Source organism: Varroa destructor, unplaced genomic scaffold, assembly GCF_002443255.2.
Source record: "Varroa destructor unplaced genomic scaffold, Vdes_3.0 BEIS01000002.1, whole genome shotgun sequence".
Taxonomy (NCBI): Eukaryota; Metazoa; Arthropoda; class Arachnida; order Mesostigmata; family Varroidae; genus Varroa; species Varroa destructor.
This window is the reverse complement of record NW_019211455.1, coordinates 35,296,171-35,321,744: the sequence shown is the minus strand read 5'-3', so window position 1 is coordinate 35,321,744 and position 25,574 is coordinate 35,296,171. Positions and strand designations below refer to the sequence as shown.

At 38.2% G+C, this 25,574-nt stretch overlaps 1 protein-coding gene across 9 annotated transcripts in view; it reads left to right on the top strand.

The window, feature by feature from the left end:
* Positions 1 to 24,891, top strand: part of LOC111245218 (solute carrier family 71 member 1-like) — a 37,536-nt gene extending 12,645 nt beyond the window's left edge. For 8 of the 9 annotated variants that reach the window (XM_022793264.2, XM_022793267.2, XM_022793265.2 and 5 more), the window contains 7 exons: positions 486 to 676; positions 7,852 to 8,188; positions 8,605 to 8,903; positions 16,023 to 16,144; positions 19,465 to 19,634; positions 20,935 to 21,146; positions 23,266 to 24,891. In XM_022793264.2, the coding sequence (XP_022648999.1) occupies positions 486 to 676; positions 7,852 to 8,188; positions 8,605 to 8,903; positions 16,023 to 16,144; positions 19,465 to 19,634; positions 20,935 to 21,146; positions 23,266 to 23,461 (1,527 nt within the window). In that variant the 3' untranslated portion in view covers positions 23,462 to 24,891. The remainder of the gene's footprint in view (positions 1 to 485; positions 677 to 7,851; positions 8,189 to 8,604; positions 8,904 to 16,022; positions 16,145 to 19,464; positions 19,635 to 20,934; positions 21,147 to 23,265) is intronic. The other variant, XM_086982011.1, reaches the window with a different exon arrangement.
* The last annotated feature ends 683 nt before the right edge of the window (positions 24,892 to 25,574 follow it).

Genomic DNA, 25,574 nt, shown 5'->3' with positions numbered 1-25,574 from the left:
AAAATACAAAACTTTATTTGAATAATTAGGAAGGAATGGAAGTTTGTAGACGGCTTTCATAGATATATATATATCAAACAGGATTCTAAGGATGTTTATTATTTGCGTGTGTAGACTAAAACCGTCAAGATAATATGATGATGAAAACGGCATGTTTACTGGCTGTAAAAATCGATTTTTACGTTCAGAAATACAAGGATATTCTAGATTGATTACGATGGTTTGTAGTATTCATGTGTAGCACGAGACATATTGAGCCACCTTCCTGAATCAGCCAGTGGGCGTCAATGCGTAACACGTTGCGCTCCTACACTCTAATCAATACGATTGTAGAATCAGTTTTTGTGTCGTGTTAGAATGCGAAATATTGGGTAGTTGAAACAAGTTACCGTTTAAATAAACTCTATATGAACCGGAAAAATCACAATCAATGCTTTGCAGAACATCAGTATGTAAAAAATAAAAAGCTGATTCATTTATTTCAGGTATTGAACGATACATTTCCTGACCACACATTTCTGATGAATGGCCTAATCGTAGGCATAAAAGGCCTATTGTCGTTTCTAAGCGCTCCGCTCATCGGCGCTCTTTCGGACAGTCTCGGCAGAAAGTTTTTTTTGCTGATAACCGTCGCCTTCACCTGCGCTCCTATCCCGCTCATGATCATTAACACATGGTTCGTTGCTAATTTGCGTACATTGTTACCGCCAATAAAAGTAATAAAATACGTATGATTTATACGTGCGATAGAGTACAGGAATATTGATGAGTTTACACATTATATTATTATTCTTGTACTTGTTTTGTAAGCATTGAAAATTTTTAAGGTTTGGATATCGCAGTTGAAGGACATGCAAAATGCATACCTGCATTCCATTTACTTTACAAAACAATTTTGCTTAGGCCTTATTCTTAAAACATAACAATACATATTTGAGCTCAAACCGATTTACTGCGCTCAACTCGCGGTATTGTTATAGGATATACTACCGTCCGTTAAAATAATAGTTTTTGATACTACAGTGCAATGAAGTTGATTCGAGCATTATCTAGATCAGAGTCGCGAGAAGACAGAATCTGAAAAGAGCTAAAAAAGTACTTCTATTACCGCAGAACAATCTGTAAATGGACCATTTGAATGCGCTGCGTAGCACTTACGATGTAGGCTAGCAGGGCACGCCAGTAATGCTAGCATCATTTGTCATCTTGTTTTAAGCATCGCCGATACCCTTTGAAATGTTGACCTTCCATAGAAAAGGCGATGGAAAGAACTAACAATATTTTCGTAAAAATTACACCTGAATAAAGTTCCGGTTATGGCTGAGGCGATAGGGAAGTCGGTAAACCGGCTTTGCACGTGTCCCGTGTTCACGCAAAAATCTTTTACTAAGACCTCTCTCACAAAAGAAAGAACCTTTGGAGTGCGCAATCCATGTACTAGTCACAAATTTGTTAACATTCAGTTCTACTAGAGTATAGGAAAAGCGAAAAATGCGTAAGCGAGAGAGTGACCTGAAATCAGTTAAACATACAGGCACGAATGATACGAAGAATATGAACTTGTGAACGAAAAATGACGGCCACAACTTAAAAGATCGGGTTATTAGAGGTTTGCCAAAGAAGACAGAGATGTCTTTTAGGGAAAATAAATTCCACCAATGACAGCCGGGCGGACACAAGTGCAGCATATATGGTTAGTACGTCAAGCTCGCACATCTCAAAGCTTCCGCAACAGCGTTTTAAGAATTTCAAAAGCTGAAAATTGTGAGGTACTTTGAATCGATGGTCGACCAACGGAAAGCTTTTAAAACTCAAATATTCCACGAAGTTCATTATGCCGGCAACTGATCGTCAATTGGTCCTTGCGTGACAAGTACGCAATTGGAGTAAGTGGACTGAAAACCATCAAGCGTACCGAAGAATACTGGCTTATTGATAATAAACTATATTTTAAGTAGTATGTTCTACCATACTTTAGGGTGATACCGACTGTCATGCCAGCTAATACAGAAGTCTGTCTCCTAACGGCTTACGACGCGCTTATCATTTAAGTTGTAACGTTAAAAAGCTCGACGAATTTCCGAAAACTCAGAAGTACCAAGGTTCCCAAAGAAAGGCTGCAGCCTTTTGTCCGGGGGATCTGATTCAGTTGTGGTTGAAAGTCCAAAGTCAATGCTGATGCAAAAATACAGAAATCGGAGGTCGAACTTTGTAATTTAAAAGCCTTGCTTCTATCTGTTTTAAAGTATATAATGTTGATTTCTCTTTTTACAGAGCTTTTACAGATTTGCTTCTGCGTTATGCGTTCCATGCTGCTCTGCTTAGTCTATTTTTTAGTATGTTTGTATCTTTTGACCTTGTATACACCACAATATATTAGGTGGTTGAAGAGCTATTGGCTGTTTTAAAGCTAGAATTGAAGCAAATATATTTTCTTGATTTTAAAATAATAAACTACATATGCACCACTTTGAGCGATGACTTTTTGTGTATTTTTTAATCATACTATATTGCTACCACTGTTGGACTTCGGTGGCTTCTTTGCGAAAGTTTGCGACAGGTGATTTTACGCATCCCTCCATAAACTAAATTACTCCATTAAAAAAGTTTCAAAGACTGAAATAGATGATACTCTCATGGTGCAAGATCCGAGCCATACGATGAATGAATTGAAATTTTCCGTCGAAGTCCCCTAAATTTCTTCGGGCAGTTGTCTGGCACTACTGTAATGTAGGGCGACGTTATTTCCGTGCGGCTTCCGGTCGATTTTTTCAGTGGTTTATTGTAGTCTTGTTAGCCGTTTCTAGCAAAGGTCCGAATCAATAATTTTGCTAGAAGGCAATAAAACACAATTTCCTTTCAATCCAATACATGGCATTACCCTACTCGACGTCAATTCGGGCAGTTTACAGATTGTGGAGCGCATTTTTTTTATTTGCGCGGAATTGTCATGTGTGGTTCATTTTTTTATCATCCGTGATGAACCGTTTTAGAAGTGGCTACATCTCGCTGCGTTCCTGCGGAGTTTTGCCAATGGAAATACAAATTCGTTTTCGTCAATTTGCGCAGCGCCCAAACATCAAGTTTTTTTTTTTTATGTAACTAACTTTTTTCCAAATGGTTTAAAGCTTTTTATTTGTGAATGTTTCCTTGACGAAATCTTGGTGTCCGCCTTGCTTAACTTTCACGATGATTTCCTTGAAGTCTGCAAAGGCATTGTACACTACACGGTAGGTATATTTTACTTCCCAGGATCTTCCACATCATTTTGTAGAAGAACAGAACGATTGAGTTTCTGTCCGTTGCCCTGCCTTTTAGACTCTCATTAGGAGTCCGTACGCAAGAGGTCAGTAATGTTGTAATTAAGGGTAACTTTGGCCTCTCGCATGAAATTGGGCAAGGTACTACCCGACGCGTATTGCGTGAATATCTCAGCTCAAGCTTACAGGTTATGCAAAGTGATGTACGTTTGCAGCATAGACTGAACAGCAATGCAACCCAGAAATTACCGGGTAATATCTAAGTGGTGTAAATTTCGCCCACTATGGCTACGGCCTACGCTTGGGCCAATGCGTCGCGGCTTCGTACGACCTTCGAGCTAAATCACAGCACTTTGTGGCTTGTTTGGACCACCACGTACATGGCTGGCTCGGATAATACGGAAGTTTATACCCTGTGCCACTGCTTCACCTTTACTGGGTCCGCGGTCTTCATTTAGCCGAGGTCGTGCGAATGCTCTAAGTCAGTAGGCGCAGCCACAGTAAAGAGATTGTCATTCTTACAGATTCCTTTGATGTTCTTCAAAAAAAAGTCCTAAAGACGCAAGGTAGATATAGTTGGTCTGCTTGGAAAATTTTCCTTGGATTAAAGTATAGAAGTCTTGCTCTCACCGTTTTGTGCTAGCAACACACTCCCATGATAGCCTTTGAGTGGCTGGGCCTTGAACTACTGTCATTTAGCTAGAATCGCTGCAAAGCGGCCTTGCTCATTACCAGGACCCGCATACCCAATTCTGAGACAAGTAGCAGAAGACGAAGACATCACGGAAGGCTTACGTTGCAAAAGTTTGAGGATGACACCAGGGTGTTAAAAATGGTCTAGACGCTTACGCCTATATTGCTCCGTTAGCGTAGACACACTATTAAGCAGAGACATGGCCCTTGTGCTGAAGCATCTTAAGAACGTCAGCCAAATCTGAACGCAAGAGGTAAACGGTTGTATACTGAAAAGCACATTTCGGTAGTGCGTCCGGATGTAAACATACGGGTAGTGGGTACAATATTAATAATAATGTTATTAATTTCAAGTGAATCTGATCAAGACCGGTGTATAAAAAACTGCCTGATACCTGATAAATCGCAGCAAGCCAATCGCTGTTTTATTGACAAACTTATAGTTTTCACCAATTGCTGTCAATAACAAAGCTGCAATTGACATACTATAATTTGTTCAGGATTAGACGGACCCTTATATACTCGTCAACCACATTTACCAAAAAAGTAATAATATTATGTATTACGCACAAAAATTACGGTATAATACATGCCTTATTGCTGAAACTGCGTCTGAACGAAAATAGAGATTTGAATGAAATTCTCAGCGTGTGCTGGACTACCATTCTTAACCGTGGGGTTTATTCTATATAATTACTATTGACCTCGGTTGCGCTTCGATTTAAAGATGATTAATGATAGAAACCTAAAGCACTCATTAGTCATTTTTAAGATATTAGTTCCTTAATCCGTTAATAAGTGCATCAAGCAATATTGCTAGACGTAATATAGTTAAAGCATCATATATATGCATTCTCATATAAAATATTCTAGCGGATTTAAATTGGGAGTAAAGTAGGCGAAAGATCCCAAAAATGCAAGGCTTCAAAAAGGCTAAAAAGCCTAGAAGATGCAAAAAAGTGTAAAGGTCTGACAAAGATTAACCGTTGGAGCTTATCTAAATGATGCAACTGGAAATTCCAGAATAATCAAAAGTGCTATTTTGAACCATTTCGATAAACTTTCGAGCTTTTTATATCGAACCCCATTAAGATCTTGCGGCTTGCCTCATGCAACTCCTTATGTAAAAACCTGAACCACTTAAAAGCTGTTTTCAAAAACTCATTTTACAAATTCGCAAATATTTTTTTAGTAGTTCCCCCGAAGCGATCCGGAAAGTTGACTCGTTAAGCTTTCGCTCAAAAATAAAAAAAATGTTGAATTCTGGGCCAGAAAAGCGAAAAATATAATCCAAAGCCTAAAAAATAAAAGTCCGAAATACAAAAAGGTCGCAAATAATTAAGAAGTTCCCTACGTGCATGACTTTAAGGCTGATAGAGGACCTCATTTGTGAAACGGTTTAATATCTGCATATAGATTGTATATTGCATATATCATATTGAATAGAATTGTTGCACGATTCCTGTTGTAGATCTTGCATGCTGACGCAGACTCTGCCCGGATATTTCAAAAGCCAAAAATAACTAAACACGGCATAGGCCGTTGGTTTTACAATTTCAATGCGGTTCGTCTGGCATAGTGACATGAAGTAAAGCTGACCTTCGCTTATATTATATAAACAAAGCTAATACCTCTGTCGTAACGTTTCTAGAAAAAAAAAAATCTTTTAATATCAAAAATCACCGAATTGCTCAGAAAGCCATTTCTGATACACCTGCATTTTCAGATATAAATGGGCTAACTCTATTTTTAATTTTATCCTTATTTTTTAATTTTTTTTCGTATGTAGCATATTTGGGCGTAGTTTACGTCCCAATCTAAAGCTGTAATCGTGGTGAATAGTGGCAATGTTAAATTAACATGATTAATTTCCTTTTTAGTGCATGCAAAAAAGGTTTGTCTAAATATAGATTTCTATTTAGATATGGGCTTATAACTAGATCATTGGAAAAATCTGGATTTAAATGCGCTCACCTATATATACATTCGAATATAACCTTTAAAGAATTTCCATGCATTATCTGCTTTTATGAACGCGATTGATAAGAATTCTAAGACAGCCTTAATTTCTATCTTTCCAATAGGTAGAGAGATACAAGGCATGTTTTGCACGTCTCTGTCTTCTAGTGTTCAAATAGAAATATGTTTCTTAAAGAGTGTTCTCGTAGGGATTAAACTAGAGCACTTTTGCCTTATTATCTTTTAGGATTTGAAAAATGGCTCAAAACAGTTTTTTTTCGGAGGTATCTTTAAACTACTTTTAGCGGGTTGGTCCCGTTGAGGTATTCCGTTTTGTATGGTTCCTTTTCTTGTAATGCAAAGAAAAATAGCATTAGCAACAGTATGACAACAACAGATTTACGAGCACTGTTGCTGAAGAAATGGTCTATTGAGTGGACGTCATGGTAAAATAAACTTTAAAAGTTACTTCTTAATTAAATTGTGGTGTCTCTAGAATTAGCTCGTCGATGAGATTTTGCAAGAGCATTTCAAATTAGAAAACTCTGTGCTAGATGAGTCTCGCAACTGCTCACAGAGGAGAAGTACAGCATATCTAGCGGTACCCACAAATGCTGGCTAAATTGTAATGATGGTCGCGGTGTGCTACGGATATAGTAGCAAATGACGAGTCATGGACTCAATTAAAGAAGGCACTAAGTGGCTGTTAAAGTCTTCAAAGAAAACAACCCGCCGTTACAACAGATATAGAAGGAATCATGAGCAGACAGATAATCGCAATTGTAGAAGTCGTGCAGTAACAATCCTACATGCGAAATAAAGATCAGTCACTACTTACTAATGCACACCAGCTTGTCTGCCGAGGGTGCTAGACTTGCCTGAAGAGAGAGGATCAAAGACAGACCCCTGGGGCGACCATTCAACCACTCATCTCAACGAACTGCAAAATCACACTGCAAACCTAAATACGGCATTTCTATTAGGTTGGTACACACAGTTTCTGTTTTAGTTAATTGGTTCCCTCTTTTTAATCATTCGTTTGCTAATAATTCTGTAACAAATTCATTGACGATTGTCGTGCTAATGAAGTCGGGGTATAAAGATTGGTATGTCGGGTGGCAGAGAACAGATTTTCGACATTTTTACATTTTGAACCTTTCACGAGCTGCAAAAAATGATGCGAAAGTTACCCAGAATATTTGTTCTGCGTACAGTGAGGAACCTACAATTATTAGATTTGGCCTTATTTAATGATTACTTTATTTCATGCATTTTGAAAGGTCGAGTGGAATGCGCTCTTTAGGTCATTTTTAAGTTGTATTCTTAGCTATCTAGTTGTTGTTGTAAATTCCACATATTCTAGATTGGTTCGGAAAGTTTTCGGTGATTTTGGTGGAAGATGAGTAAAAATTAACGAGAATATTGTTTTTTGTCCATAAACATACCTATCTTTGAAGTCCTAACTCAAAACAAAGTTTTGTGATTCGAACAAAAAGGTGACCGTGAGTCTCCTGCGCCAACACAGAGGTTGGAAACGCTTTATAACACTGGCTATTAGCAAAGTCAAAGCGAGGAAAACTCAATAGACAAGAAAGGACATTATTACTTTTGAACAAATATAATAGTCTTGCTCAAGCCCTTTGTGATTTTATTATATTTGCAATGATTGAGGTCTAACAAGAAAAGTGTTCTTCGGTGTTTTTAGGGGTATAAAAAAGAGATGATGATTGTCTCAATGGCATAGGCACGTAAATTTCTTTTGCATCGAATCACCGAAAGAGCACTTTAAGGATAGGCAGTAAACAATGATCGACGATTGATGTTTTCGTTTCAGAAATTTCGGCGGCGACCTGCTATATATAACGCGCTAGCGGCAGAAATGATGAGGTAAACTTCACAGCAACTACTGAAAGAATGTAACACTCACTGCTCATTTCAGGTGGTATTTCGCTATGATTTCTCTGTCAGGGATGTTTGCTGTCACCTTTTCGGTCGCGTTTGCCTACGTGGCAGACGTTACAACAGAGGAAGAGCGATCTACGGCGTACGGGCTGGTCTCGGCAACTTTCGCGGCTTCAATGGTGATCTCACCCGCGCTAGGCGCGTACTTAGCGCGATTGTATTCACGCAACCTTGTCGTTATATTAGCAACGTTGATCGCAGTAACAGATGTACTCTTCATTTTATTTTGTGTTCCTGAATCAATGCCTGAAACAATGCGTGCTAAAATATCGTGGACTACAACACTTTCTTGGAAAAAAGCCGACCCATTCAATGTACGTTGTTGCATTATATTATTGTGGCTCTTACGTTTACTTCAAACCAGATTTTTAAAACCTTAGTTTACAGAAACCAGCGCTATTAATATTTATACTCTTACACAAAGTCATACAATGTAGTGCTAACACTAGATTGCAGCTAATTAATAACATCACTAGTTTTTTAAAATCAAACAGACTCATTTACTCACCTTTGTCAGATAGATATTTCTTATGCCCCTAATTACGTAGTTCATGAAGTGCCCGGAACGCACTTTGAGTTACTAATGATAGAGAATAATATGTTCTATCTGTGGATCTTGATAAAACTGTTTTCCCCCATATTTTGCCCCTCCTACCCAACGATGACATAGAAATATAGTATATGAATTAAATATAACAACTTACATTGTATTCTGTAACGTCTGTTACAGTCGTTGCGTCGAGTTGGCAAGGACCAAATGATTCTTTTGCTCTGTATGGCCGTACTGCTTTCGTACCTGCCAGAAGCGGGACAATACTCGTGTTTCTTTGTTTATCTACAGCTGGTGATTGGCTTCAGCCCTGATGAAGTTGCGTTATTTATCGCCGTAGTCGGCGTTCTATCCGTTGTAGCACAGACACTCGTGCTTGCCGTTATGATGAAGGTTGTTGGAGATAAACGAACGATCATGGTGGGACTTCTCTTTGAGATGCTACAACTTCTCTGGTACGGTTTCGGCTCCGAACGATGGTGAGTCAGGCTTTAATGTCCTACTTCGCTCAGCATACGTATATTTTATAAACACTGGCTTTAGCGCTGGATATTATAGCTCTAGTATTAATCCTTTTTCACTTTTAAGTGACTAGAACGGCCAGTGAGTGAACCGATAATATGTTGGGCTGTTTAACATGCATTGAGAGCTGCTCACGCCAGATTGCTTGGTACATGGGTTACCCTACCTGTAACGCTTTCAGCAGTTTCGACTCAGTTTAAATGATGTCTCATTAAGGACCTGCCTCGGTGTTTTTTATCTCACTTTCATCCAGTCGGCAATCACTTTTAGTATATTTATACGTTCAAAAGCGCACAAGCTGTCACAAAGGTTTTGAGTAGTAGTAATCATGGATTTCGTAAAGTACCAGAAGGACTCGTAATTGCTAGTTTGTAAGCATTGTCTAGTAATATGCTCAAAAGGGCAGAAAGTAAGACCGATTTGATCCTAACAAAATTCAAAATTAACCTAACACCCTTACAGTTGATATACCGCACCTGGAGAAGCGTTGAAGGAACTGTAGACGATAGTGAAAGTTAGTCGTTAAAGGAGAGGTGCCTAGCCTTGACAAAAGATGTACAAGTTGATTTTCGCTTTGATACTGATTACAGGATTATGAAGAGGGAATCTGACGGGATGTCAGGGATTTTGGTGAAGCTGGAACGGTTGGAAATTTAAATATTGGTTTACTATTAGGTTGTAACACGAGTATAGACCGTTTTTGTTCTTTTCTCCGTGTTCTATTTTACTGTTCGTGCAGTTCTAGGTGGCGCACAAAAGCGCTTTCTCTCCTGTACAAGACTTTTGTGATGTCATTGTACAGTGAACGGAATTTTATGTTTTAGCTCAAAATATTGGTTGGAAAATGAGAAAAAAACGTCGAATACATAATAAATTAGTTTGCTGCTAAAATCCAAGTAAAACGCTCAGGTTTTTTTACTAGAAAAAAAGATGGCCTTCTGTTACAGGACAGTAGAATGGACCTTCAGGCAGCGCTGCCGTTTCTCTTATACGTTTCATTACCGAATTTCGCTAACACTCCATGCCATGTCACAAGTGTTGTAAGCAAAGTATGTTCGTTTTCATCTAAATGACGTATCGCGCTTTTGATCGACACAAACATATCCATAATGCCATGCGACTTCAGAGATCTCCATGGTTAATGAACGTCTGAAGTTAGGCAAACAATATTCCGAAAAATGTTTTGTGTACGGTTGTGGTGTAAAGCCGATGTCCTTAATCTTACCCATTATAATTATGAATCTTATAAGTTACTAAATAAATATGGATTATCAAGTTATAAGTATGAATTATTAAATCTGACTTCTACTATGTTTTTTTTAATCATGATTATCAGTTAGACGATGGCAGATTACCAATGCAGCATCCTCAATCCATTTACCAGTTTCTTTGATTATAAAGCGGCCAATGTAAATTTTATAGATAATTATTGCAATGCAATGACAACTAGTTACACGTTGCGTCCAATCGGTAGAATGTATGACGCTAGTTTAAAACAGGCGTATATAACCCTACAGTGCTAAGTTACACTACAACAGCATTAGGACAACATTATCAAACCAAACAAATAATTTTTACACAGCTTTTAAAAAGTATAGCTTGACGGACAGCGCTTCGCATAAAATGCCTGTTCGCAAAGGTTGTCATATATATGCGAATGGTTCGATCTCATCGCATACGGCACTCAAGGATCCGAATAAAATTCCATTTCGTAAACAGACAACTTCTATGTATATCATTGTTAATTTTCCCTTGTTGATATTCACAAAAGTATAGTTGCGAGATGTATTCTTGATATCAACGTTCTGGCAGGCTGCAGAACCGCAGACTAAAGCTAGTCAGATCGGACATCCATCTGGCACCGCTCCATTGGTTCCGAAATGATTGAACGCCGTGAAACTATATAGTGGTTAGTCGGTCCACAATGGAGGAAATGGGCTGGCGTCAGGGCGGAAAACTTTATCAAGGTACGCAACCTGACGATCGCTGATTATGGTAACAAACTCACAAACAGATGTATAAATCCGCTCTTTGAAGCTAACAGATTTACGACGGAGAGCTTTCTATGGGTGCCGTCTTTACTCGATTAAAAATGTGTTCATAGAATTTTTTTTACCAGGATATGGTTTGCTATGGCTGCAGCTTCCGGGATTCAGAGTCATGTACCGAGTTAAACCGAAGTTTTGTATCATTAACGACCATCGACGCTTAGCCAAGTAGGTCTACAGGGCACAAGTTCCAGTTATACGGTTGTGTATTCATACAAGTGAACAAGGTGATATATGTTTTCGTTGACGCCTTTCGTAAACGTATATCAAAAAAAGTCATCAAAGTCAAATTCTGTGAACCCAAACAGTATGATGAACGACACACGCCCCGACGGGAACAGTAGTTGCTGGTTTTGTGACATTTGTTAATTGACAGGTTTAAGAACTCGAATGATTCAAGAGTGGCGCTGAAGAGTTGACAACACCACGCTAACCACCAAATGAGCATTGGTCAGATGGAGATGTTGCACAAGAACGCCAGATACGCAAAATTTCGCTGGCTTCATTATAAGGCTCATCCCGTCGTAGCTAAAGTGCGAGCCTTCTATTAGCTGTGTTTTCGTCCTTAGCAATCCATTCTTGACGACGAACAAAATAAATGCCGCAAGTGCCGATGAAGGATTCTTGTGTTCATCAAATAATTCAGTTCAGCCCAGTTAATAATGGTCTATGCCAGTAGCAGGCAAAGAACGTCACGATAACGCTGGCATGTGGGGCAACCCAAGCGTTTTCAACTACTGAGGTGACTAAGAGGCTTTAGAATGGTGGCGGTCGAGACACAAAGAACAATTGTGGGAAGTGCAGGAGGACTTACAGAACCGATCACATTCAGCCAACGGAAACCAGTACGATTTTAATCACCATTCAGAAGTATGCTTGACTTGAGGAACCGAAATTCGGTGCGTAGTCCAGTCAGCAATTTTCCAGACTCATGAAACCACTTGCTTGCAGGCGACAACTTCTACATCTCAGCGACATAACCAAAACAAGGAACGTCTACTGGGGCGGCGAAATTGGAAGACGCGGTCCAGCTTGGTTAGCAGTTTCTCAAGAAAATACAATCGCCTTATTGTTTAGACATTGCTCAACTCATATGTAAGCAAATTTTCGCTGGCACTAATCAGTGGACCATTTACAGACAGGCCACTGTAGCGTATGCAGTCAGCAGAAGCATCAGCAAGGATATAAAAGTGATTCGTTGTAATCGCCTTAGTGATCGTACTGGCACGGGATATGCATATCGCTTATTCCCGTGAGTGCTTCAGCTCAAGTACGAATCAAGCTATTGATGAAGTTACCTATGGCTATACGCACCCATAACCATACGTGAGACTAAAATTTCTGAGTGAGCACGCAGTGTGTAAAGCGTGAAAAAAACCTATAAAATCACTAATGTGAAATACTGTAGGGCAAGATTTTTCGTGATACGCGAGAGGTTAGAGCTTTCATTAGCGAGAAACGGGAATGTGAAACTGTTCGATTGTCGGAGATTATATGATTCCAAGTACCTTAAGGATCACACTGTTCACCAGGCTAGCGTGGTTGACGTGCTGCGATCAACTAGATCGTCGGTGATTTCTTATGAATTAATTTTTTATTTGGCTAATTGCATATTAACTTAACCAGTAAGGTATGTAGTACGTTTTAAATTATCATTTCTCAGAGTACGTTCTGTCGAAGTGGAGTATTGCTCTCCCGCTATTAGAACGATTCAAGACTGTAAAAAAATTGTTTCGAGTTAAGACGGCACAGTGCAATTCCCGGCTGTTTAATAGTTCAGTAATCGAACGTCGTCTTGACGTCGATGCCGTATCAGAGATGCAAGACTGGATACGTTAGCATTTTCAGTGGACAATAGGACTGTGCACGACTCCTCAGTATTACTTATGGCCAGGGCTTTTGTATATTACACAACGAGACAGTGTGCTATGTTCCAACGTAATGCTCCCCAGCCCACTGTAATCTACCAACCACCTAATGCAACTTCGACAACTAAATCGTTCGTTGAAGACTGAGGAGCGCGCTTGCAGGCAGTACTAGTGCAGACCTGATAGCCTGAAAAGCATCAGCAGTACATTAAACAGAGTGGCTTTAAATTAGAAGCCACGAAACGTAACGTCGATCTAAATGCCATAGTAACTGGCGAACCGAATACGATATTTCTTGAGTCCCGATGCTGCTGTGATTTGCGAATCTTGATTTTGTCAGATCCAACTTGCACGACAATCTTATACTTCGAAACTTTTTGGCGAACGACGCCGTTCAGTATGCGACTTAGCTAGGAACAGTGCCGGACTTAAAGGCTCAAACCAGTTATCCATTTTATTTATGAACCTATTTATATGCTAACCGAGGGGGACAGAAGTGGTTTAGATTTGAGTTTTGAAACCTAAATATACCTCTATCCTCTAACAAGAATGTACTAGCCCCTTCTGCTCAGTACTTCAAGATTGCTTCGAAGAGGTCTTCGAAGCAATGTTAAATAACAGTACTTGGGTTTGCTATGGTAGGAATAATTGATAACCAATTTCTCAAAAAGTTTTATCACCAGTGGTGCTAATGTCAGTTCTGTTGTTCGATAGGCAGATGCATAAAGGTGCAGTGTTTACAGCCTTTCCCCATTTGGCATTATAGGCCTTCCAAAGCAAGGTACGTCTGTATGATGACAACGCTAGAAGTACGCAAAGCAATTGTTTTACTGACCATCAATCCAACTCTGTTCTCGGAAGTTTACACGACTAGGACAATAAGAAAGTGCCCAAAACTTATTGCCACAAAAGAAGCGCGGGTACTTTCTTCTACAAGTTGTTACGAAGGTCACTGTCGGTTATGTGCTGCTTTGCGGAGACCTGCGAAACGAACAGTGACGCTGTTATGTCGCATATTTGAGGTGCTGAAGCCGACGTTACAGTGATGATGAACGAAGCATGAGCTTCATTCAACATCAGTTTGTCTCTAATTTAAGTCCAACGGCTTGAAGACAGCTGCTGAATTGACACCGCTGATGTCGAAACTTCTAACCAAGTGCCAAGACACTTCAAGTAAATAGGTAGGTAGGTAGATACGTAATGACCGCCGTCAATTTATCGGCATCACTCGAAAGTTTTCCCTACTTTGTCCAGTTTTTAGTATGACCTTTGAGTAGCCTAACGGGTCTTTTTCGTAGTATCTGGAGAAACATTAATTGTTTAATGTTAAGCGGCGGTTGTCATTGGCAGATCCGATGGATAAATCGCGATTTAGGAGAATGGAGCTAAGTTGTAAATGATACTCTTTATGCCCTTACCGTGTTATGTGACCATAGAATAGCTCTGCATGTTAATGGTGCTATATGAACGGGTGATCGACGACCTTTTTGTGCAGCTCCGTGCAAAACTGAATTTCGTCATAATTACAGGAGCTTCTTGTAGCTAGCTGCTCTTATTTTCGGAGTCAGTCAACGGAGTGTAACTTCGTGGCTGTTGCTTGAGCCAAACGTGGCGGAGTGGGGTAGACGAAAGACATGAAACGCACAGAGACACAGCGCAAGCTGCACAAGCGTAGCACAATATCAACTTGGCTTAATTAAGATATGGACCTTTTTTAGCCAACAATTCTACGTGAGATAGCACGTTTTCTTAGACACTGTCCAAAGGAAGTACAAAAAATATCCTCAATCTGGGCACGTAAGCGCGAGCGACATAGAGCAAGCGAAGCGTGCGCTGCTGGTAGACCTATGATCAAACCGGAGCAAACGATCAGAACACCGGCACAGTGTTGCTCAGATTCTTATAACAAATCACGATTTTAAATATGGCACCATGTGCAACGTCTCTGGGCGCTTGACGGAAGATTACGATTCTTTTAAACTATTGGAGCGTTCAGCTAGGAGAACACACAGGGACGGCCTTTTCGTCATATCCTTTAGCACACTTGTTAGTCATTTAGTATGTCCACCTAGGACGGGCGTACGACATGCCAAGAATACACATTCTCAACTTTTTTTTTTTATAAAGTGTTCAATACAAACATTATATATAATTATATCACGAGCGTGGTAGTTTATACGGCACTTTTGACTGCCAGTCACGTACTCCAACTCTTTCACATATGCGGTATTAATATTGCCTCCCTAGATTTTTTAATTCGTGCTCCTATCACGAAACATTGTTCTTGGTTTCCAAGAACTTATCATGTCGCCCGTATCTCCTTTACTTTGTTTTAACCTTACAGTGTCAACTTAACAAAAGTAAATCCGAGAGATTCCTTTAACAGTAGAAGAGCTAACCCTTCCAACGGGATTTGACGTTCCATCTACCTCAACGTCTTCGAACGGAGCCGCATAACTTTTTCGAGGCCCTTGGGTCGCCTCTATTTTTAATTCAAAGCTTGGCATGCGCTTTAGGTTTCGCTGAAGCCAATCGGACCATACTCATGTACCTACGCAATAGACTGGATTGTTTCTCTAGCAGACGGCTTGGTTTTCTTCTTCTTTTTCTTCTTCTCAGTCATCACCTTCGATGATAAGCAAGGGGAAAAGTTAGATTCGGAACAAGTTATAGCTGTTGAAGCAATGTGCCTCTTCTCTAGACTTGAGCTATTGGTCGAGGTCAGTCCCGAAACCATTCTATATAATAGAAGTAGGTGCCCTTTCATAAAAGCTTTCCAAAAAAAGCGTTTTAAACCAATGACTTTTCTGAATTTAGAACAAGTTATTCTTAAACACTTTTTTTAGCACTTCTCATTAAATCTAGGACTAGACCAGTTTTCTCATAGAAAGCCATTAGTGGGAAGAACCCTTAGTGACTGCTAAGCACCCTAATCGCTATTTGTGTGAAATTTACATAACTTTGTTCCTTATTTGGCTGGGCCATTATTGATGACCAATAATTACGCTCAACTAAGGCTATTTACTATAAATCGTAATATTATTTTAAAGCACACGCTAACCAACTTGGTATGGCATAACTACTGTCATGCTTATATAGACGTGGTGACTATAGTTAATGATGGTAGTGATATGTTCATGGTGCTGCCTGTTTGTTGCAGGATGATTTGGTCGGCCGGTGGTTTGGCGTCCATCTGCTCGATCACATACCCTGCAATCTCATCTTTCGTCTCCACCCATGCCGAACCGAACAAACAAGGTCTCGTACAGGGAATGATCACAGGTGAGTTGAGATCTTATTCCAACAAACAAAGTCGAAAGCTATTTCGTGCTAACAACTGCGGGGCTGTGCTAGCTTTGCTAACTTTGCACCATAAACAACGTTCTACCTAGCTTTGTTTCGAATATGTATTTTATCACAGCCTTAATAAACAGGTAACAGACACCTGGCTACGTCATTTAAAAATCAACTGAACACAGGGTTAGCGTAGAAAAAAGGGAAAATGAATTATGATAGCTAACATAATCAAGCTGAACTGTTGTCTTTCTTTAGGTTTTGAGGGTTGATTTTAGTGATAAGCAGTGATAGCCGCTGGAAATAGCAGATACTTTTGAAGAAACTCGTTAACAATTGCATTAGAAGTACAGGGATGGTCACCTGGTAGGCAGCGACCTTAAACTGACACCAACAAAAAACAATTGGATGTATTTACAAAAATCGCTTTTGATTATAAACCTTATATATTTGAAATTTTACTGAAACACTATATTAATGAAATGGGCTCCTTAGGCTTTCTTCATAGCAGCTATTCGTCTCACCTACTTTGTGGTAGCTTTTTAGCGTACGTCTGGCCGTATTTTTGAAATTGTGGCACGGGTATTATCCTCAAGTTTGGCCTCTGCCCGTGGACTTCTGTAGTGCATCTTGCTTTTTAGGTAGCCTTATAAAAAGTACTCGATTGGAGTGTTATATGACCTGGGGGGTCAGCCGCTAGACATAACCCTCAATGGAGACCAGTCGTTCTCCAAAATGATCCTTAAATAACGCGATTACGTTATATCTGCAAAGGGGAAGGCTATTTGGGGTGTAAAAAGTTCTAGTGGTGAACAGATTTTATAATTTACAGCTAACGTTAATGATTTTTTTAGTCCACGTATCGCATCAAAAAAAAGGTTTTTCTGTGATGTAAACTCCTTCCGTGAACAGCCCGGGAATTCTCGGTCTAGCACAATCGACGGAAGGCAGACAAGCATAAAATAAAAATATTCGTGCCGCCATTTCAGAGATAAAGTCAGATTTACAAGAGAAAGTGGCCAAAATCTGGACAAAACGAATAGCCGTCACAAACAAGCGCAAGGAAATTTTATGGCTATTTCAGTTGAGTAAAATCGTAAATATTATATTATCGAAAAAATATTGTCCGTTTTTCTAGCTAGATGTCATTAAAGTCATACATCTTAGGTCATATAAATCGGTAATGTCGTTTGAGAACTGGAATTTTACAGTAATGGATATGGTAAAATATTGGTAAAATTGTTATAATGTTTTTGCCCTGACTTGTTAAAAAAGTTAATGAAATTACTGTAATCTAACTTTCGCAATAAATTCATCAACATCAAGACCGACACGTAAATAGCCATAACATCGCTAAAGAACAAAACATCTACCATCAAATAATTTGAAACCATTTGAGGAAAGCTGGATAGATAAAGAAGCTTGAGGTTTAGGTGCTACATAAAACAATTTACTCAGTCGTATTTCCATCTGCGAAGCTCTATAGAAACACAACGAAATTTAGCCATTTCTAAGACGGTTAGGCACGAGTAATATAACGTGGAGCACATATATAAATAATATGCGGGGAAGAAGACAAAAAGTGTATGCAACATCCTACATTGCCACCAAAGGAGATGGCACTGCGTGTTTGGTAAGATCGGAAAGGAATTATGGATTATAAACTGCTACCGCCTGGTAGAACAATTGACCCGGACCGCTATCAGCCACTAATACGATTACAACAAGCCAGTGGAAAAAAATCGACCCGCACTAGTGAACACAACAGGCAGTATTTTCAGACAATGTCAAACCACATATCTTTAGCTACCCAGATAAAATTGAAAGACTGGGCAGCAAATCTTATTGCATCTGCCGTCCGGATCTTGTACCATCAGCCTGTCATCTATTTCAGTCTCTGCAGAACGATTTTAATTTAGTTCTAACAAAGGGATGCAAACATCTTTTGCCACAATTATTTTCCAATAAACCACAGAAGTTGTCAAGTAATGGAATGATCACGTTATCAGAAAACGGCAGAACATCATCGTCAAAATGGCGCCTATTTAGTTTACTAATATTATTTTAAAATATAAATAGTAGTTGCTTCAACTTTGGCTTAAAAGTCACGCAATATGTAAAGTTTGTAGAAAGCAAGATTTATGTGAATATATGTAGTTGTTTTTTATTGGCATTATCTTAAGGTCGCTTCCAGCCGGATGGCTATCTCAGCATTTCAAAGGCATTTTCAGTTTGAAATAAATTATGCGTAAAACATAAAAATATTCAGTGTATTATAATTACATATGAATATTCTTCATTAATAAAATGGGTAATATAACATAACTGGTATATAAATGTAACGAACTATCAACCAAAGAAAAACATTATTTACAACTTCAGAGGTCAAAATTTCGGAAAACTGGATTAAACAGATACGTTTCAAGTCATGCCAAAAGTAAACTTAAGTTTTGCACAACCAGCGCGGCCCATTCTCGTCAACTCTTGTTGCACTCGACCAATTAATAAATGAATTACTTTGTCGTCAAAACAATGAGTGAAGGCTTAGTTCAAGGTTCAAAAATGTATGTGTTTTGTAAAGTGGTGGCATCACAAAACGTAGCATATTTTTAAACAACTTGCTGACATTGATACAAAACATTGGTAAATGTAAGACAAGTGGGTAATAAGCTATAATTTCGAACGAGGCTGTATTTGTACCCAATTCCACGTTATGTCAAGAAATCAGGAGTAAACCGAATAGTTCATTAGGATTAGCAATGAATATAGTATATTTTTCCTTACGTGGGAAGATTTTTCGTCTTAGCAATACATTAACAGGAGGAGGGAAACGGTAAGGGGAAGATGCGTAGGTTCCTCATTAACCTTTGCATTAACATGATTTAAAAATGGAACTATTATTATGGTAATTAACCAAAAAAATCTATGGTTTCGCTTAAGTCCATGAAAGGCCATAAATTTATTCAAATGAAATTCTACTAAAGAACGTAAGAGCAACTGTGTCTCTATGGATTTCTCTACTATTGGCGAAATACGGAAATAAATATTTAACCTAAGAGTGGAAAATCGAACAAATCGAAACCAGGAAATATTATGTATAGCAGGATATTTTAAGAGCAAACAGTGAAACGTGTAAATTATATTACGTAAGAAGTAGACGATGTTGGCGTAAACTCTGTACTTTATTCATCATTGACCAGCACCAAAATAGTCTTTACTTTTCTCCATTATCATCTAGCATTGAACTGGTGAAGTAAGAGTCTATTATCTTTTCTGTTGAATTACGTGAAAAATTTTATCTTTCGCAGGCATGCGTAGTTTATGTTTGGGCCTGGGCCCCGCTGTCTTCGGCTTCATATTCTATCTGTTCCATGTGAACCTCAACAAGGAATCTAACAAAGGTTCAAACCTCACGCCACACTTCATTAATGGATCCGAGATTATCACTGAAACGCCGGTACCTGTGCGCTCAATAGGGGTCTGTATTTTTTTAGTTAGGTCTAAATATAATTATGTCACCTTACATATTTGCATAGATAAAGTTAACGATCAACGAAATATATAAATAGTAGGTCTTATGTATATAATTAGATTCATGTTTGCCAGAAAATGTTTGCATATTCAGCTCCAGAACATCTTATAAAAATATATCTATTTAACTTCATGTCGGTATCATGATTATTATATACGCGAATTAATTATAAGTGTATATATAATAGCAAAATAAGGTTCTTGGCAGGAAAAAAATTGCCAAGTTATACGTCTCTCGTGTACGCTTTTATGTGGATGGAAATCACATTTATTTTATTATGTTGGACCTTGCACTTTATGGGTACTTATGGATTCAGATTTATAATAAACGCACTCATGCTGACTGATGGATATGTCCGCAAAGCCCAATAACATTAAACCTGTTTAAAAACAAAAGTTCTGGCATCAATCAGAGCAGTAGACTAGATTACTTCAGGTATACATATTGAAGTCAAATCCTAACCCAAAATTTCTAACCGGACATAAAAACTGTCAAGAAAATATGTGTGTGTATGTGTGTCATTGAGACAAAGTGCAGGGGCAGATCTGAAATGAATTTATATCAAATATTTTTTTAAAAACGTTCCTCTATTTTCAACAATGTAGGTTGATTCAAAAGTTGCGGAATTCGCATTGTTAAGTAGACCCTTGCAGAGGGCCCCTCTCGATACTTGCTGGGTATTTCATGATAAATACTATAGCAGGAAGGCGTGTATTTGGCTCAATCAGGTATTGCCTCTAGCGTATCTTTTTTAACTGCCAGTATTTATCAAAATATCCCAGATCACTTCCACGCTGCAGTCTGCTAAATTATACCACAATGATACCGAACGATCTCAGAGTACCGGTGGAAATATTTTAGCAATACCAAGTGATTGCAACTGTAAAAATATAAGCTGTGTATCGATATAAGATTTCATGGTTGAGAGTCCTGCGCCCTTCCCAAACCGTGGCAGTCAACGTTTATTTGCTATATAAGAGGTGCTACAATCACAATTTGCTGTTATAGTCCAAACGATATATATATATATATATATATATATATATATATTTACTTGTTTCTAGTATTGTACAGTAGAGGATTTGATTCCCAACTTAGCTTTCATCTTTTCAATCTAACATTACTTCAAAATTGTACTGTTTGACTTTGGTCGGATTAATTGTACAAATTGTTGGAGCGCGGATCTACTAATTTAACTAATTACTTACTGTTTCGATCATTCTGGTGCTTTTCCTCCTTAATGTAGCTAATTCCTGGTCCTCCGTTCGTATTCGGCGCCTTGATGGCTTTGGGGGCCTTGGTAGTTTCCGTGTTTATTCCGGAAACTCCTCCACGAAGTGCGCATTCGCTACAGGATGTTGCTGGGCCGTCGCACCACAATGGTCATGATGGAGCCCATGGATCCCTAACTTCAGCGTCTCACAAGGAGTATCACTATAAAGAGTCTCATTCTAGAAGGTAAAAATAGGGAAGCTCGAAGATTCCGTTCCGGAGTCGATAATTTTAGGATGTTCGAATTAAGCTCGATCGATTGTAGGTGTGAATGGCAGCTGAACAGCGCTTGAACTGCGCATTATAATTCATATTTGGCGCTTATATAGCCACAGATCATTGCCATCGTTCGAACGAGGTTTCACTTCGATCGGACACTGGACACCGTAAATTAATATCATTTGAGAACAAGTAGTCGATTCTTATTGGTATTAGAATTTTCTAGCGAGACTCATAAATGGGCGGGGTGGCAATCCTCAACAATCTGCATGAGGACTTGACAGGACTTTATCAAACTGCGGCCTAAATCAAAGCTGCGCAATGACTTCAAACTCCCTATTCTCCTGATTCAAGTCCAAATCTTAGTGTGGATGATTCCATCCATTAAGATGGCACTCAATAGATGGTGTTTTTATGTTTTAACTTAAAAGGTTTAAACTTTTAAACAAAATTATAAATAAAAACGAAAAGGGTGAATACCATATTAACCAAAGCTTCCGGTTAACTATCTCTAATGTGCATAACGAAGGAGAATGCATTTAATTCATATCAAAAGTTTTAAAAAGTTAGGTCTTCATTTAATCCGAGAACCCTGATAGCGCTGGAGTAGGTCAGAATAGATCCATTATAGAATTACGTGATTACATAATGAACGAGCATTACAACATAAAGTAGGACGTTATCAAGCTAAAGTAACTTTTTTTTCTATTGAATCTATACTAAAATGTAATTGATAAAGTAATTATTGTGTGTGTAAGAAACGGAAACCTGAAAATCCGTTGACTTTCAAAATTCAACAGCCTTTTACACTGAATATTTAATAACAGCCCAAGTTTATTAAGGGTTATGTGTATATTTTTGATTCGAAATGCATGTCTTCGCTTAAACTTTTTTAATATAAGAATTTCCATGTCTTTGATATTTAACATTAGGTCGTTCCACTCCTCCGTGTTCAGATTGCTAAACATTGAATAGACTTAAAATCAACATGCAACATACTACGATTTTTTAACAATACGAAACCAAAAGTACATAGATGGAAGAGAAATTATAACTCTATAATTTTTTTGAACTCTATAGTCAAATGTTGAATTCATCCATATTGCATGCACTTGATTTTTAGAAGTAATCGTTTTTTGTTGTTTCGATTATAGAGCACTAGTATTGTTAATATTTATTTTGGAACCGTTTTTGTAATGCCGCTGACTTCTAATAATACTGAGTGTGATGTTGTATATATATATAATATTGCCTGAAAGTTTTATTAATACAATGAAGTAAATTATCAGGTTGAAATTGTCTGTGATTTACAATCATCAGCGTCTGCGTATCATCATAGTACCAAGAAGCCAGTGGGATTTACCAAAGATACATCGATCCGTGTTAATTTAAAAATGCTAGAATCCTTTGGTTTTCATTCCTTTTATTGTTGTTGCAGGTGATAATTTTCAAAGGTCCTTAAAAGGATTATTTATTTTCAAAAGGCTTAAGTTAAACCTAAAATGTTCACGTAGGTTACTACTCGTACATACTGCGTTTAAAATCTGTGCCTATATTCTCCAGCAGTATACTCCGCCGAAGCTCTGTTCACTATAGTATATGGCTCAAAAATGTATACTCTAGTGCTGTGTATGCGATTATTAAAGCATTGCGAAATAAAGCCGTTGGCGTTAGAATATTTTATAGATTAAAAACTCAGATCTCCATCATCAATGAAAATTATTTAAGCCAAATTACTGGAGCCTGAATACGAGTTCCTGAACTAAATGCTCCATCTATTCAAAACAACTTAGCCTAATGGATTAGCAAATAAAAAATCCTAGCTAACGATAGAGACAAATACTATCCTTCTCTAATATTTACAGAAAGTCTAAGCAAGTCCCAGAATGATGTGATTCATATATAAATGCCAAAAACGCGTTAGTGTTAGGCGACCACCTATTATTAGATATGAATGCAGCTTTAAACAGATGCAAACTCTTACTCGATGAACTTCACGGTATACGCAGTATATGCACACTGAAAGTTGCCTTCAGTGTATTTCTTCGGTGTAAATTAATAACGCCTTTTAATTTGGTTTATTTAGGGAATCTCATCAGTCACATGCTAGGACGGCTTCCCTCAATTCTCAACGGTTCAAATCTGACTCTGTCTGCTCAGAAGAAATTATTACCTGTGTGACGTCTACAACTCACCGGCGTCAGTCCTCGTACGGCGGAGGGAATAACGAGTTAGGAGCTGTGGTTCGATTTCCACTTATGGCGGATACTGATCCCCTTTAGGCATTATTTAATTCAATTGATAACCATAACGAGATAGAAGTATGTTAAAATCTGTACGCCAAATAACCCGCATTCCTTTTTTGCGGGCAGTGATATTGCAGGAAAGTCGTTCACTGAACGACGCATCTTGTGTTGTATAGTCTAGCGAGAATATTTATAACAAAAAGAAGGTAGAAACCTCTGGCATGATTTTTAGAGAAAGCAACATTGAGGAAACGCAACGGCATCAGTAAAGCCAGTGGTTACTGTATGTATGATTTCTTCGTGCACTTACCCACTATAGTCGCTACGACTCTGATTTATAGGGGAATGTTGTAAGTGTTGAACTTATAGCAATTATATAATATAAAAAGAGAACATCCGGAAAGAAGAAAAACTCGCTGAGGTGGTGCTGTACTCTTTGCACGAATATGTTACTGGAGGCAGGTTGAAATGATGCGCATCACATGATGGACATTCATGGATGGAGGCTGAGAACTATAGTAGAGGTAGCAATTAATTCTACATAGTATAATTAATGATAGTATTGTATTATGCTGGCGGTGGATGTGCCGGTTCTAAAAATCAGATTTGTAGTTATGTTGAAATTATGAGGTCCCTATTCAAGAAAAAAACCTTTAGATCTTTTTTCTTCTTTCACGTGCTATAAAATGAATTGTTGCCCAATAATGTCAACGGTAATAATGGTTAACAGAAATAACAACAGGAAAGCATCGGCATTGTAAAGAAATCCATTGTGAATAACAGTTGGACATAATTCAACTCGAATAGATAAACACACAAACAACGAGTGAAATAATTGCCATCGATTAGCACAAAGGAACACATCTCGCCCAAGCACGCTTGTGCTACACAATCCAGTTGTGGAGCACAAGTTATTTTAATTATTAAAGTGAGCTACGATTGCAGATCTGTTGTAAGGATCTATAAAATGGAAATACTTGTAGCCATCCGAAATGTATCGTCGTTTGTACGGTAGTGTTTATAAATTCATTCAGACGTTCATTGAGATACTAGAGTGATTGAGATGCCACGTATTGAACATGTAAATGATATTCCAGGCGGAATATTGTCTTGAACATTTTCAACTGAATTTCTTATTAATACTTGAAGGCCATTTGGTATGCTATATTTTTTTTTTTAAATTTTGTCATTAGGTATTTTTTTCTGTCTAATGTTTTCTGACAATTGATTTTCGTGTGTTGCTAACGCTCAGTGCTACTAGAAATTCAAATAACAACGACACCGAGCGTGGGACTTTAGTACACACAGCATTAAACCATTGAGGAAGGAAAAGCATTTTCTATAAATTCATCGTAGCTTTCAAGCTCAAATGTAGTTCACTTACAATGACTCTCCCAGTTGAGTATATTTGCCTTCAGTTATTTTGTGCTAGTTAAATAAACCACAATAAATGTTTTAAAATGTGACCAACTGTTGTTGTAGGAACTTCAATTTTACTTTAACATGACAATTTATCTTCTGTATTTCTGTGTAGATATCAGCTATATCCAGTCTTTGGTGGTACAAAACGTACGCATGATCTTGTTTTTGGGTAGTTTAAAGAAAGCATACACTGTAGTTTTGAACACAGTGCCGAAACAGTTGTTGAATAAACAGTAACCTGTTATAAATTAGCCTTTAAGCCCACCGTATAAGTTCTCGATTTCTAGTGTGCCAACATATTCCTTTGTCCCCTTTTATCCTTAGCTGTATCAGGAAGATTCACGCTGTTAACGATTAGATCTCTTTAATTGCTTGAGTGCTACGTATCTAGTAAAAGAAAAATCGGATCGCACAGTTACATCTGTATCGAAAAACAAAACTTTCAGTACTAAAGTTCAACAACGTTCACGGGTACAGTAACGTCTGCCTATTTTTGTGCTTTACACCTTAGTAACGACAAAAGCGGAATATGTAATTCAATATTTACAAAGGAACTCGTACTGCATACTATCAAAAGACGATAGACTGAATATAGAGTCATTTCGTAATACATCAACTCATAATATCAACGGAAATCTAGGGTACTCTGGTCGCATCGTATAAATAATTATGTTCGAAGAAACACTGACGTCGCATCGGATACGTTCGGCATACCTGTTTACATATT